The sequence below is a fragment of the Diabrotica virgifera genome, chromosome 5 (genome assembly GCF_917563875.1).
Source record: "Diabrotica virgifera virgifera chromosome 5, PGI_DIABVI_V3a".
NCBI lineage: Eukaryota > Metazoa > Arthropoda > Insecta > Coleoptera > Chrysomelidae > Diabrotica > Diabrotica virgifera.
In genome coordinates this window covers 87,053,098-87,067,973 of record NC_065447.1, presented here as the reverse complement: position 1 = coordinate 87,067,973, position 14,876 = coordinate 87,053,098, and the positions used below count along the sequence as shown (strand labels likewise).

Sequence of the window (14,876 nt, the reverse complement as noted above, 5' to 3'; positions counted from 1 at the left end):
CTGTAGCAGTTCGTGCCATATACAAAATGTGCAGGTGTAGAGAGAAAAATTAGAGTTTAAGTGTGAATTATGGGTATTTACTATTAAATAGAGTTTTTGAGTCCCTTTACAGTTTTGTTTTATTTATTTTGAAATATTTAACTTGGAGGACTTATAAACCATAAAAACAAAGTATACCATCATACCCGACTATTCGGCACACTTCGCTTTTTTTTCAAATTTGACTGTCAAAGTCTTAGTTTGGTTTAATTTGTCAAAATCTTTTGTTTTTATGAAGAGTACTAACTATAAAGTGTTACTAACTTTTTTTATAGCAAAAGATACTTTTATCTATTTGATTGAGGATCTTACAGATAATGATACCTTACTAACTTAACGTTTAAATTACAATAATTATACCCGGTGTCCTTTTGTATTTTGACAAAGTTGATATCAATGACACCTTAGTTTGAAAAGTGTCCTTGTTTAATGTCTTGTTGGTGAATTCACAATTAAAATGGACATAGTTCTTTCCAATATACAATAAAAGTTTGCAAAATATAACTTTAAACACAGTTGATACATTATGAAGAAAAACAAAAAAATAATAAACCAAATACCTTATACATAAATGAGGAAGAAGAAGACGAAGAAGAAGCAGAAGAAGACCCAAGAATCTGTAAAATGTCAAAGAAACAATACTAATGTCGAAATAGACCTAAATATGACAGCTGACAATTTGGCTGTCAAATACACGTGGTATACAAGTAAATAAAAAACGTAGATTGGAAACTTTCAGTAAAAGCTGAATATTGAATTGCTTTATTTACATTAAAATCTGTTTCATAAATAATTAACTTGAAATATTAAGACAACAAGTAGATTAGTATGTTAGTTTAATATACCTTAAATGGGAAAAGAACTTGTTCGCTGATTACAATGTGAAATAATAAATTATATTTAGATGGTTTGGATAAAAAACTTACCCTTCAAAGTTTTGTGCCAATAAATAAACAATTATTTAAAGAAAGTCATAGTATATGAGTAAAGGAAATCAACCACGATTAAAAAACTACACTCAATCACTAGGTCATCACATTCAGTCAAAGAGTCATCACTCAGTCAAAGTCACTCACAACGCAACCAGAAAAAGATGACAGAGTCAAAGATCAATCAACAACTACCCCTTGAAGAAACCAAAATCTTTATTCATTCATAAATATAAATACCGCGTGTTGTTTCGAAGAACTCGCTTCTTGCACTGATCATACACACATGAAGGTAACAAATGGCAGGTGGGGGCACACCGTATAGGTATATCCAGCATCCAGGTAAGTGATGCCGCGTTTAGAGATTGTTGGTGGCTATCGTCGAAGAGATGCTGCGAAGACGATGTCCACATTACGACAAGAAGTGCGCCCTATGAATTAGGAAGGTTCCAGCAGCAGAAAATTATTCAAAAACAATTTATGGCGTTATGTACTTCAAGTTTAAAAAATCTATTCTTTCCTTTGACTATTTTTTATAATGTAGCAGGTATATGTTATTGCTTTGATTGTTTCATTCATAGAGATTCTGACCAATAGAAAGGTACAAAAATAAAAATTACAGCGGTAAATTTTTTCGATATTTTTCCATCGTCAACTATGACGTCAGATGCCCTTCGTTGCTACGCAAAAATAAACACTTAGTGACATTAATGACAATTAATGTTTTACAACTTGTCAAAAAGAACACCATCAACAAGTTTAGCCAATATACAGGTGAATATATCAATAAAATATGAGTTAAAATGATTTAAAAAACAGTTTTATTTGTGAAATAATCTTAACGAATTACTCTGGAGCTCTTAGCTGAAAATTAGCGATATATTTTGACGTCGTGACACTTTGACATAAAACTGTCAAAGTGTCACTCGGGACGCAGTTGTTAAACTCTCATAACAGTGCGTTACGTAGGGGGGGTTAAAAATTCCAAAATCGCGTTACGTAATACTTGAACGCTCCCTGAGACGATAGACTACCCCAGCTAACTGAAATACCATTCGAAAATAATATTTCAACCAACTAAGATAGCTATCGTTCACCCTAGCTTAGCTCAGTATCTCTAGGTGTGTGTTCGTCTTGTCCTAATCTTAGATATGAACCATGAAAATTCAGAATGGAAGCAAACAAAACAAATATTTTAACTAATCATGTTTATTGTTCAATAAAGATATAATAAAAATGTGACTTATTAAATGCATTAACAAATTATAATGTATTCAAATTCTTGCCAAAAACTAACAATCCTTGGATTATACTTATGCATGGCTTGTGGTGTTGGTTCTATGGTAACTTCTTGATGTCGAATGGTACTGCTGCTGGCTCTGGCGACGTGGATGTTCTGGGCCACCAGACCTACAGGTGTTGGTTAGTTGCAGTCTAGATGAAATTCATTGCAGTCTGGATGATTTTGTCCTCGTTGTTGTATCGCCGGCGACTTGAGGATTCTTGAAGCTCCCGGAGGGAGGAAGGTGATATTTATCCCAAAAACTAGAAGATAATAAAACACATATCAAACATCAAGTAGAAACCAAAATGTGCCAAGTCTGCCATTCTTTTGAGAAATAATCTTCCGAAAGAGCAGCAGTTGACAAGAATAAAATAAATGGAATTAAGATTGATACTACTAGTTAAAATTTAATTACTAAAAGCATATTAATAGATGAAAAGAAATATAGAAACCAAACACATGGTTGGACATTTGGAGGTTAGAGAAAAAAATATTATAAAAACTGTTAGATGTAGAAATGTAATTAATATAATATTCTTACCCCAAGAGATCGTCTCTTTGGAATAAAATGAAGCTAATATTTAAATTTCATGTCTTTAAATCAGTCTTCCCTGCCATTTTCAGTTTGTCAGCGCCGGGGATAAGTGTCACTGTCATGACAGTGCAACGCACAACACAGAATATGAAATTTGAAATAACGACTATGGAACTCAAGATTAGATCAGATGCTAGAGGGTAAGATTATGAAGTATGTTCAGTATGACTTAGATGAAAAGAGAGTTGCCTACACAACGGGCGTCAGACAGGTTTTTAACGGAAAAACAAGTTAGAACGAATACAAAAGATAAATATTAATGAATATTAATAAATATTAATATTAAAGAAAATGAAGTAAAATAATTATTTAAAAATAAAATAGCAAAGATGTGACGATTGTAACGTTACATTACTACTGAAAATCCTTACCTATACTTATAGACCAGGTTATTCAGAAAAAATTAAATCAATTTTTAAATATAGCACCTAGCGACTCAAAACTTTTTACATTGTGTTAGGGATGGCGATGAGGTCAGGAAAAAAGTATACAATGGAAAAAGAGTGAAAATGCCTAATTATATTTACAGTGTGTAACATGTAGTTTTTTTCGGTACAAACTCAGTAAAACGCAGGTTTAATAAAAATATATTATAATGTATTCTTTTATCCCAGTATAAAATAAAATCAAAATAACAAAATTAAAATGATATTCTAATCTTCGTTCCTTTTGAAATAAAGCACCCTTGGCGTTTATCTGTAAAAGAAAAACAAAATTGTATGTATCTACTCATACCAAATCACGGTAACACTGTTAGTACAAGAGGCAACCAATCAGTACATATAATTTCCCGCGATTGCTCAATTCGGAATCAAGTTATTATATCTGCACACATAAATACAAGTCCCCAAACCGGAGTTGGGAGTAACCGCTCAGTGCGCGATTACAAACGTCACGTCGCGAGCGATTCTTCAATATAGAATCGCTCCACGGCTAGCTTCTATTCAATTGGTCATCAGCCTCATTGGTTTTCCATTAGCTCAGTTCGAGAGCTTAAACCGGTGAGTCGTAAGACCCCGCTTGGAGGAGAACTTATTTCAAATAAGTCAAAAATGACTTATTTGAAATGTCACATATAAGTATTTAAATTGTAAAAATTATTGTACAAAATATGGATAAAAACATTCAAAAAGTAATGATAATTCCCTTATAAAACGAAGTCCCGCCAGAAGAGTCCCATAGGAAATGTTTTACCGTATTTTCCTGAATTTCTGTGAGTTTCTGTTAGCTCAATTCGCTTGCTGGAACTTTTTTTGCAGTCATCGCGATCGCTGTTTATATCATTTTCAGGCGTCCCCATCTCCTAACACTCGTCGATAGTGGTGGAATCTCCACGATACTATTTAATCTAAGAGCCTAACATGAACATCAAAGATCAGAATATATAAAACAGTGAGTAGACCGGTGCTCATATATGGTTGTGAGACGTGGACTCTGACCAAAGCAATTAAAAGAAAATATATGTTTTGAGAGAAAAATCCTCAGAAGAATCTTGGATCTTATCAGGAACCTATTACGAGTAGCAACCAATACTGAATGAAAACAAATGCTGCGGTTAAGCAGATGTATAGGACGGGCGACGTAGTCTAAGAAGTTAAATCTCAACGTCTAAGATGGGCTGGTCATGTCCATAGGCTCCCTAATAAATGCCTTGCCAAGTTAATCTAAGAGGAAAAAGGACTTTAGGAAACCCACAAATGCGATGGAGACGATATATTGTCAGATTTAAGAACAATGGGGTTACCCACTGACCGAACTATCATGGAAAACGGTTCGAGATGGAAGCTAGTTGTTTGGTCAGCTAGGACCCATCCCGGGTTGTAATGATATGAGAAGAAGAAGAATACGTTTTTTTGTGACGTGTATGCTACATGTCGTGATCCCATCAACTATGTGGTCTTCATCGATTCTTCGATCCTTCGGTACTTCGTAAACTGGTCTTGCGTGGCAGTCAAGAAGATCTTTCACTCTATTAATCTTAGACGTGGTCCTCTTAAATCAATTGGGACAGTATGCCAAGGCTTTTCTACAGCAGATGATCATATTCTTCCTGGTGGTTGCATCTGCGACGGTTTACCTTAAGCCATTTTCATAGTGTTTGTCGGTTGTCGCTTCGTAAACTGGTCTGGGATGACTGTCAAAAAGTTTCTTTCCTTGGTAGACCTTGGGCGTAGTCTCCTCAAATTAATTGGGACAGTGTGTCAGGGCTTTTCTACGATGGTTACAAATTGTCAAGCTGTTTTCATCTGCTACGGTTTACAATGAAGGCATTGTCTTGGGGTACACTTTAATTTGTCAGCATGTTCTCCTGCGTCTTTTACTTTGGTTTTGCTTCTAATCCATGTATTTGTTTTTTTGTCTATGAGCCTCACCCCGAGCATTGATCTTTCCATCGCTCTCTGTGCCTTTACTATTTTATCCATATTGGCCTTGGTGAGTGTCTACGTCTGTGAACCATACGTAAGTATGTATAGGGAGGATACACTGATCGTAAACTCTGGTTCTCAAATATTGTTCTATTTTAGTGTTTTTCAAGATCCAACTCATTTTCCAAATCCTGCCCACGCTAACCTTATTCGTCTAGTAATTTCGGCAGTTTGATTCTCTTTGTTAACTTTCGTCATCTGTCCCAGGTAGATGTATTCGCTTACTGTTTCTAAATCTATGTCGTTCAACGTTATTTTTGTAATGTTCGGTGTATTCGTCATTACTTTTTTTTTCCAAGTTCATCTTAAGAGCTACTTTTTCCGAAGCTTGAAATAGTTGTGTCATCATGGTCTGTAATTCTTCGAAACTTGTAGCGAATATTACAATGTCGTCAGCATATATCCAATGACTCAGTTTTCTTCCATTAACATTTAATCCTTTATCGACCCAGTTAATGTCTTTGAACACGCCTTCAAGTCCCAGTGTGAACAGCTTTGGTGAAATAACGTCTCCCTGGCGAAATCCTCTGTTGATTGGTATAGCTTTGGTTTTCTCATCTATTTGTATTTTCATTGTAGCTTTCTTATAAATATTATGCATGAGCGTTCTGTATCGAGAATCTATCCTGCCGTTGTTCATAGCTCTCTGTATTGCCCAACGTTCTATGGAGTCGACTGCCTTTTCATAATCGACGAAACCAATGTATAAGTCCAAGTGATATTCATTGGCTTTCTCTATTAGCGTTCTGACTGTAAGAATATGATCCGCTGTACTGTAACCCTTTCGGAATCCTGCCTGCTCTACCGGTTGATAGCTATCAAGCTTCGACGATAACCTATTAGTTATTACTCTCATTTGTACACTGTTATTACTCTCACAGTTTGTACATTAGGGCAGGGGCGGATCTAGTGGGGGGCACAGGGGGCACGTGCCCCCCCCCAAGCCCTCATAAGGTTTTTTTTACCGATAAAATAACACTTACAATATTTTAGCTACCTTACTGCAAGTAGCTAATAATATCCAAACAGATACATTATTAACGTAAATTATTGCTACAATAAATCACCACCACTGCTTTAGGGTGAGTCGTGAGTCAGCCACGAGCTGCCTGCCCCAGCTGACTTGACAAGTCCAAGGTTAAAGCCTAAATCGTGTTTCGGCCGGCTTTCTACAGTCGTGGAAATATGAGCAACAGCGCAAGTCAACTGCGCGGAAGCAATCGATATTTTTCGTTCGACCGTTAGTAGTTAGTAGTTGTGTCACTTAAGTCGAGTGAGCTGGAGCTGCCAAGTGCAATTGTTACTCTGACCTAACCTCAACAGTCAACTCTATTTCTATAGCTTTGTGGACCTTGTGGTTGTAATGAAACGTCAATTAGGATTAGATTCATTCTTTTCAAAAAAGATAAAGGCAAAGGTAAGTCTTAACAACTACTAGGCCTACTCAAAGTAGTATAATTTTTAACGATAGACTCACTTAACAGAAGTATCGATCGAAAGTCAGCACTTGAGCACTAGGATATATAAATGTTGGTTGAAATAAAAAACTAGAAGTTAAATATAAACTGATATGTTATTCCGATGGGATGATATATTATTCTATTTGAATTTCATAGCTATTTCAAAATGGTTTTAGTTTTTGTTTTCTTCTGAGTATGCAAATTTTCCAAAGTAGTGTTTAGGCCTACCATTATTTTTAATGTTGCTACTACTAAGGTACATATTTTTTATAGGTTCGGCCGTAAAAAAAGAAAAATTTTTGTTACACAACTTTTAACATTTTGCAGCTCAGAGCAGAGCTTAAATAATAGACTAGGCCTAGCCTAGGCCTAGGCCTAACCTATTATTTAGGCCGCCTAGGCTATCTTGTAAATTATAAAAGACACATTTTTCGTTAATTATTCTAACATACTTAGTTTTTTACGTCATAAAAATTATAATATACCAATTTACATCCTCATTAGTAGTAGATGCCACAGAAATAACCTAATTTCTCCTAATATGATTATTTTTGTCACTGACGTTAAAAAAGCACAATGCAAATCTTAAACCAACTGCAATTATATATATCTCTCATATATCCCTCTTTTTTATTTATTGTTCAAATTTGTATCACATCTGTTGTTATTCAAATATTTAATAATTGAATGGTGGGCTACAACAACGTTGTAAGCGACAGATTGGGTCAAAGTGAGGTTTTAATGCAATATTGTTGTATATTCAAAGACCAATCCGAGCATCTTTAAAACAGCCTAAAATAATTTTGCCTTCCCTGAGTTTTTCGTACCGCAATGTTGGTATCCGTGCAAAAACGTTGTATGTATGTCACTGTCAAACTACTGTCACTGTAAAAATGGAGGTTAACGTGTCGCTGCGTACCCTTTTGAACATAAATAGAGGGAAAAAACGCAAAATCAATATTAACCAGTGGAAGAGAAACATCCGTAAGAGTCATAGAAATGCAGGTGAAGCATATATATCTGTTAGAAACGAGAATGTACCAGAAAAACCCCGTCCACATGAGGTGAGTGCAACAATGTTGTATATTTTGTTAGGAAACGTATTTTTGTGTAGCCTTATCATTCTCGTTAGCTTTGTTATGATCTGTGCTCGTCCGTAATTTGTGTATGATTTGAAATTCTGCATCTTTCGATAACTTCAAATAATGGTAGGGGAGCAAAGTATGCTAAATGTGCAGTCACTCGAGCGCTGTGGGGACCTATTGGGTTGTGATTGGGTTTGGTATCATTCGATAGATTTTTCAAATTCTGCATCTTTCGATAACTTCAAATAATGGTAGGGGAGCAAAGTATGCTAAATGTGCAGTCACTCGAGCGCTGTGGGGACCTATTGGGTTGTGATTGGGTTTGGTATCATTCGATAGATTTTTCAAAAATATTAAACAAGAGTGTATTTCGCAGTTTTTGGATGTTTAGTTTGCGAAATATCGCGCAATTTGTATTTAAAATTTTAAATTTAACCCCCCCCCCCTAAATAAGTATTTTTATATTTTAGGAGCGACTATGTAAGTGCAAATCTGTTTGCAAGGCTGATAAAATTCAAGGCCAGTTTGGAGATCTCTTCACAAAATTCCATAGCCTGGATTATAATGGACAAACTGCGCACCTGGCCAGTTGTATGGAACTTCAAGAGCCACAACGTAGACGGGTTCCCGAAGACATCTCCAGACGACAATGTACTGTACGATACCACATCCTTATTGGAGTGAAGAAATTACCAGTGTGCCAAAAAACTATATGTCAAGCATTTGGAATAACACCTCGAAGAATCCAACACATTCAGCAGAAGATAAAAACAGATATGCCGTTACGTGATCAACGTGGAAAACACAATAATAGGCCTAAAAAAGTCCACGAAACCGACAAAGAACGCATAAAAGAACACATAAAGTCGTTTCCACATCAAGAAAACCATTATAGTCGCGCTGCATCTTTGAAGAACTGCCTTCCTGCTGAATTAAGCTTGAAAAAAATGTACAAACTGTTTTGTGAAAAGTATCCGCAATGCAATGTTTCCCGGCGCACTTACACTGACATATTTCAATCAGACTTTAATCTGCGCTTTGGTCTCCCTCGCTCAGATACGTGTACGTTTTGTGATAAAATGTATATCAAGCTTGTGGCTACACCAGACGGTCCAGAAAGAAAAGCTATTCTTGTTGACAGTGAACTCCACCATGCACGTGCTGAGGCTGGATACAAAGCATTGAAGTTGGATGCTGAAAAGGCTAATCCACAACTCGTCGTACTCTTCACTGATCTTCAGCAAGTGTTGTACTGTCCAACATTGACTCATTCTTCAGTATTCTACCAACGTCAGTATGCCACTTACAACTATGATATTCACGATGCAGGTTCAAACGATGCCACTATGATGTTGTGGCATGAATCTATTGGTAATCGTGGTTCTACAGATATCGCTTCAGCTTTCCTGTGTTACATAAAACATAACTTTCGTCCATTGAACTCAGGAGAAATAAAAAAACTCATTGTCTGGTCTGACCGATGCGTCGGCCAGAATAATAACTGGAGAATGCTGTCCATGTTCCGTTTACTGATTGTAAATAGATATTTCACTCAAGTAGAATAAAAGTTCTTAACTAGCGGTCACAGCTTCTTACCTTGCGACCGTGATTTTTCGCTCATAGAGAGAAAGAAAAAAACAGCAATGGTGAATGTACCCTTCGACTGGGTAGTAATGATTGCCAACTCACGTCCCAGCAAGCCCTTCAATGTGTACTACATGGAGCAAAAAGACTTCAAAGATTTTTCAGCATGTGAGAACTACTTATGGAAAGATCCCAAATGTAAGATCACTGAGTACCGTTGGTTCAAATTCGACAGCGATGATCCTACGAGAATAATGGCTAGAACTTCTCACAACATTATGCACCCTTGGCAAACATTCTCACTTGTGAATAAAAAATGGGGTGCAAAAGCCATCAGAGCATTCAACTACCAAATTGATGCGTTGCTGAATGCGTATACCGGGCCTATAAAAATAAAAGAAGAAAAACGCAAAAATCTACTGGATATGTGCCAGTACCTGAAACCCGAATACCGAGAGTTTTATGAAAAATTAGAATAGGATGGAACATTATTACGTTTAAATTTAAGGAGCATTAAACTGTGTACTTAGCATATAAAACCTATTAATAAACATTTTGAATTGATTATAGTTTATTATTAATATTAGATACTTTTTTTAAATACTAAATAAGCCAAAACATCGCATAGTAATCAGGTGCAACACTGTTATATATCCAGTATATACAACATTGTTGCTGGGATATTTTTTTAAATAATTTTTTTCTGCTTACTCTGTGCAAAACTTGCATAATTTGTTTACACATCTATAACTTTATCTTGTTGTTAAGTGAAATTGATTTTTTTTCAGTGCTTATTTTCATAAATAACTTGTCAATACGTTTTTTTCATCTCCTGCATAATTTCAATTTTGTCGCTTACAACGTTGTTGTAGCCCACCATTCAATTGTTATTGTTGCATTTTTAGTTTATTATCTGTTTCTTTAGTCTGTATCTTGTTGTTGTTCATATATTAACGAATGTTACTGCTTGCGTTGCGTTTATAGTTTATTGTTAGTTCTTGTCAGACTAGTTATTTTATTTATTGTTGCTGCACACATATTTATTTGTTGTTACTGCTTGTTGTTCATAGTCTATTATCAGTATTATTTATATTGTTTGTACCGAGGCCGCAGGCCGAGGAATGCAAGTGAGCGATTATAGTTTTTTTTTTAATGGGGAATCAAATGTGTGTCGTTCCAGCCTAATAACTCAGCTTAGGTAACTTTTGCCAATTTATCCAAAATTTTATTGCACGGGATTTTTTACATGGTTCTTCTATGGGCGTATAACAAGAAGTAAACTTATATAGTTATACATATTGTCTCTCTACACTGTTTTATTGTATAAATAGGGTTGGTTAAGACACTAACAGCCGGTTTCCGAAACGTTATTCAAATCTTCGATCATCTAATCGAGCTGTTAGATTTGATCAACTGTTAACCAGTGACCAGTTTCTCAAACGTCGATCATCTTAAAATTATATGATCCTAGAAAATCGATTATCTGACATACGATTTGGTATCGATACTGTCACAATCGGCTGTCATCCTTCAAAATTTCATTTTATAACCAAAAAATTTCAATCCATAGTAAATAACTACATAATTTATAAAATTAAAAAATATATTAAAATCAACGGAAATCCTCCACGCAAAAATTATACTGAGAGAGAGAAATGTTTGATGTTGGAAATAATTGGAAAGTAAGTACGAAATTGTCTAACTTATAGAACAAATTTCTAATTGTATTTTTGTTTTCAGATACAAGCATATTATAATTGAAAACAAATGATGTACCAATGCTATGTTCACCAACCAAAACAATGAAACATGGGAAAAAATAGCGCTGAATTTCCCAGAACTCCCAAGCAGCTGAACACTGCATATATAAACTTAAAAAGGGTCACTCGCCAAAAAATAGCAGAGGAAAATGTAAGTGTATAAAACTTTCCGTTGATTTAGAGCTATATGGATTAATTACATTGCAGATTCAAAAATATAATGAGCAGAAGGTTTTGGACCAGTTGAAGAGAGACCAAACTGCGGACAAAGTAGGTATACTTAAATTTAAAGCTCTTAACACCAGGTCAGTCGAATTACACTATTTCTGAGTGGACTATTTTTATAAAAATATAATCCAATGAAACAAATTTCATGATGGGAACTAACCTAGTGTTGAGACAATAGAAGTTTAGTATTTGAGGGTGTCAACGCCAAAGAGGTGTAAGTCATATTTGTGAAATTATGGAAGTTTTGCTTTATAACTTTGATAAATAGACATTTTTTCATCAGGAAAAGTGGTGTAAGTATTTACAGTAAAAACTTATACACCACTTTTTCTCTGAAGAGGTCTATGTATATAATATTAAGATTATAAAATAGGGCTTACATCATTTCAAGAATATGACTTACACCACTTTGATTTTAACCCATTCATTTCTTAATCAGTAATGAACTAATGAATTGTTTTCAGAAAGACATACTTGCAACAGGTGGTGGCACATTTAGGCCTCGTCTCACAGATGTAGGGGCACAAATGTTGAGTTTGATTGGCAATCCAATCCAACCTTTACCCAACAGTTGTGACAGTGCATCTGGTTTCTTCACATCTGGTGAGTCCTTATTTTATTAATTTATTTAAATAAAGGTAACTAATTTTAAATTTATTTATATATTGTTGTGATCTTGATTATTGATATGAGATAATATTTTTATATGTCATTTAATTTAATCAATGCATTAATAATAATCTAATTAATTTACCAGATCACATATCAATATGTTTTCAATCTCAGGGCTTTTTATAAAATTAATTACTTACATACGTGGCTTCTAAGTATTTCTTAATGGTTCCTAATCGGGATAGGAAAGAAAAGAGTAAAATAATAACACATATGGGTTACAATTGTAATCAAAATATTGTTTATTTTATTTAAATGGCAATCACTGCTTAATATTTGCTATATCTTATTTTTCTTAAACATAACATTTACACATGGGAATCTTATTTTCTTTTGATTTCCAATTGAAAGTTTTTATTAACATTTAACTATTATGATTTATTAGCAACAATTCTATTTAAGTTTGATGAAGCTTTTCTGATATTATTGATTATGTTTCTTCAATTTTAAATGTGGTATTTACTACGAAAAAAAACCCATACATTCATGTCCAAACAAATGAGACTGACCTTTTTCTGGTGCACTGAGAATGTCTTCACACAAGACCCGTTTCCTGCTATCCTTGGCTGCAATCCAAACCTCGTCCTGGCTTCCAGTAATGTTCTCCTCTGAAACTAGCTCGTATAGCTCTCGTTTCCTGCTTCTGTCGTGATGCTGTGTTCTACCTTTTTCGAAACTGCAATCAGCTACCGGGAACTCTTGGCTCAAGGAGGTTCTTTTACTCTCAACCTGGCCTACCTCTCGTTCTACGATAGATACTCCACACTCACGGAACTACACAGGCTTTCTCACTCTCCGTACACTACCGTCTACTACTCGACTTCACTTCTCGACAGCTCAAAACATTCTGATCTCTATTTGTCATTCATTCCCCTACTTTCTAAATATCCCTTCCAGATTCACAAATCAAACTTCCACCACCAGCTCTCATTCGCAGTATTCCTCAAAACCAATTTTTAAACTTTCTAAATATGCTTAATGGATTTCAAAGAAAATAGTTAATTCCCATTCTAAAATTACTTTCTACTATATACAAATTTTTAATGACCTATTCTCTATTTCCACTTAGTCTTATTTAGCATCGGCTAATGATCGATCCTTCCGCGAACAACGATAATGACCTATTAACGATTTCACTTGAGTCTTATTTAATCACTTCTTAAAATTAAATATAACAATTTGTTGTATACAGGTTGTTCTAAATTTATATGCCCGTGGTTGAGAAAATTGAAAATATTTTATATTAAATTGAATTTTGTCTATAATTATCAAATTTTAATTTTCATATCAAATAGAAATATAACAATATATAAAGCTTGAACAATATTTCCAATATTATCTGAACAATAACCTGTATATGGTCTTGATCTGTACAAAACTTCTGAATTAGAACATTTTTTTGTTCAGCACATTATCCACAAATGTAGTAGAGTGACCATTAGTTTAACTATTTAAAACTATTATCTGATAATGCTAGGTTTATGTATTCTATGGATGTAGCAATAGAAGGAAGCCACCTTCTGTTAAAAAGGATGATTAGAAGAGGGAGGTATGGTATAGTCAGTCTAGTCGGTTTTCTAAAGATTAACTTAAGTTTATCCATTGTTTCCAAAGTACGTACATCCGGATGTAAGTTTTTGAGTGAATCTAGAATGTTTTTGGCATCTGAAAGATTTCCATCTAAAATGGATATTGTATCCTACAGTTCTAAGCCAATTTAAGATTTTTTGAAAGGTATTATTATTTAAAGTTTGATTGTTAAAGATATTATCTCTATGTTGATCAATAATAAATCTGATAACAAGGGTGATAAGCGGTTACCCATAGCCAGACCTTGTGCCTATCTATAGACATCATTAAACAAAAAAAGATCTTTTGTAAACCAAATTTAAGCAAACTCAAAATATGAGAATTAATATCTATAAATATTATTAATATGAATTAATTATTATAATTATTTATTCCAATTCTAAATTAAGGTAGATTATTAACTTAGCTATTAAGATAGCTAAAGTAGATAAATAAAAGTAACTACCTACCTAATTCGAGAAAGATTTTTTTATAAAGAAAAAACTATCTGGTACATCTAAAACAATTGAAATTTTTTTATTTTTATAGTTGCACAAGATAGTCAAGTGGAAGTAGATTACCTACAATTGGAAGACACATAGCAGACGTCCAATGTACCCTCTACTTCCACTGTGCTGCTCAGTACACCCACGACAACTGTTGTCTTACCCAAGAAGACAGCCAAGATGTCTTAGGCTCGTTCAAAAAATAAAAAAGTAAAAGATGTAGGCAGCGAAACCCTTAATGTATCTTTTACAAAAAAAAAATTGAAACAGCAAGACTAGAAAAAAGAAGTAAGATAGTATTTTTCAACAAGAAAAAAAAATTTTAGAAGTAGATCTTCAAATAAAAAAATTTGAACTCAATAAATTATTAGGTAATAGTGGTTAGGTATGTACCTAATAAAGTAATTTTAAATAAAAATTGTAATTTCTTTAAATAATAAAATTAATAAAAAATGTGTTTTTCAAAGTTTATTTACCCACCTGTTAGAATGAGTTATTACCTACTAGCTTCGTCCTCTGCTTCTTTGTCGTAATGTATTCCACAATTCTTCATTTGTTATGGTGTTGGGCCAATACATCTTCAGAATATTTTGTGGGAATCTATTTACAAAAACTCTTCCTTGCATTTCCTTCTGATATTGTTCATGTCTCACTCCCATATTCCCATATAGTAGTATTGATTTGATGATACTATTAAATGTGTTTTCTCTAATGTATGTTGAGATATGATATGAGAGG

At 34.2% G+C, this 14,876-nt stretch overlaps 2 protein-coding genes across 2 annotated transcripts; both read left to right on the top strand.

Annotated features, from left to right (window-relative positions):
- The first annotated feature begins 7,627 nt into the window (after positions 1-7,627).
- Positions 7,628-9,440, top strand: LOC126885396 (uncharacterized). The gene is made up of 2 exons (XM_050651961.1): positions 7,628-7,798; positions 8,290-9,440. The coding sequence occupies exons 1-2, from the start codon at positions 7,628-7,630 to the stop codon at positions 9,382-9,384; spliced, it is 1,266 nt and encodes a 421-aa protein (XP_050507918.1). The 3' UTR covers positions 9,385-9,440.
- A 1,751-nt stretch (positions 9,441-11,191) lies between these two features.
- Positions 11,192-14,295, top strand: LOC126885052 (uncharacterized). Its single transcript, XM_050651482.1, has 4 exons — positions 11,192-11,314; positions 11,371-11,433; positions 11,856-11,994; positions 14,182-14,295. Exons 1-4 carry the CDS (start codon positions 11,213-11,215, stop codon positions 14,232-14,234), a joined length of 357 nt encoding a protein of 118 aa, XP_050507439.1. The 5' UTR covers positions 11,192-11,212; the 3' UTR covers positions 14,235-14,295.
- Positions 14,296-14,876: the final 581 nt, after the last annotated feature.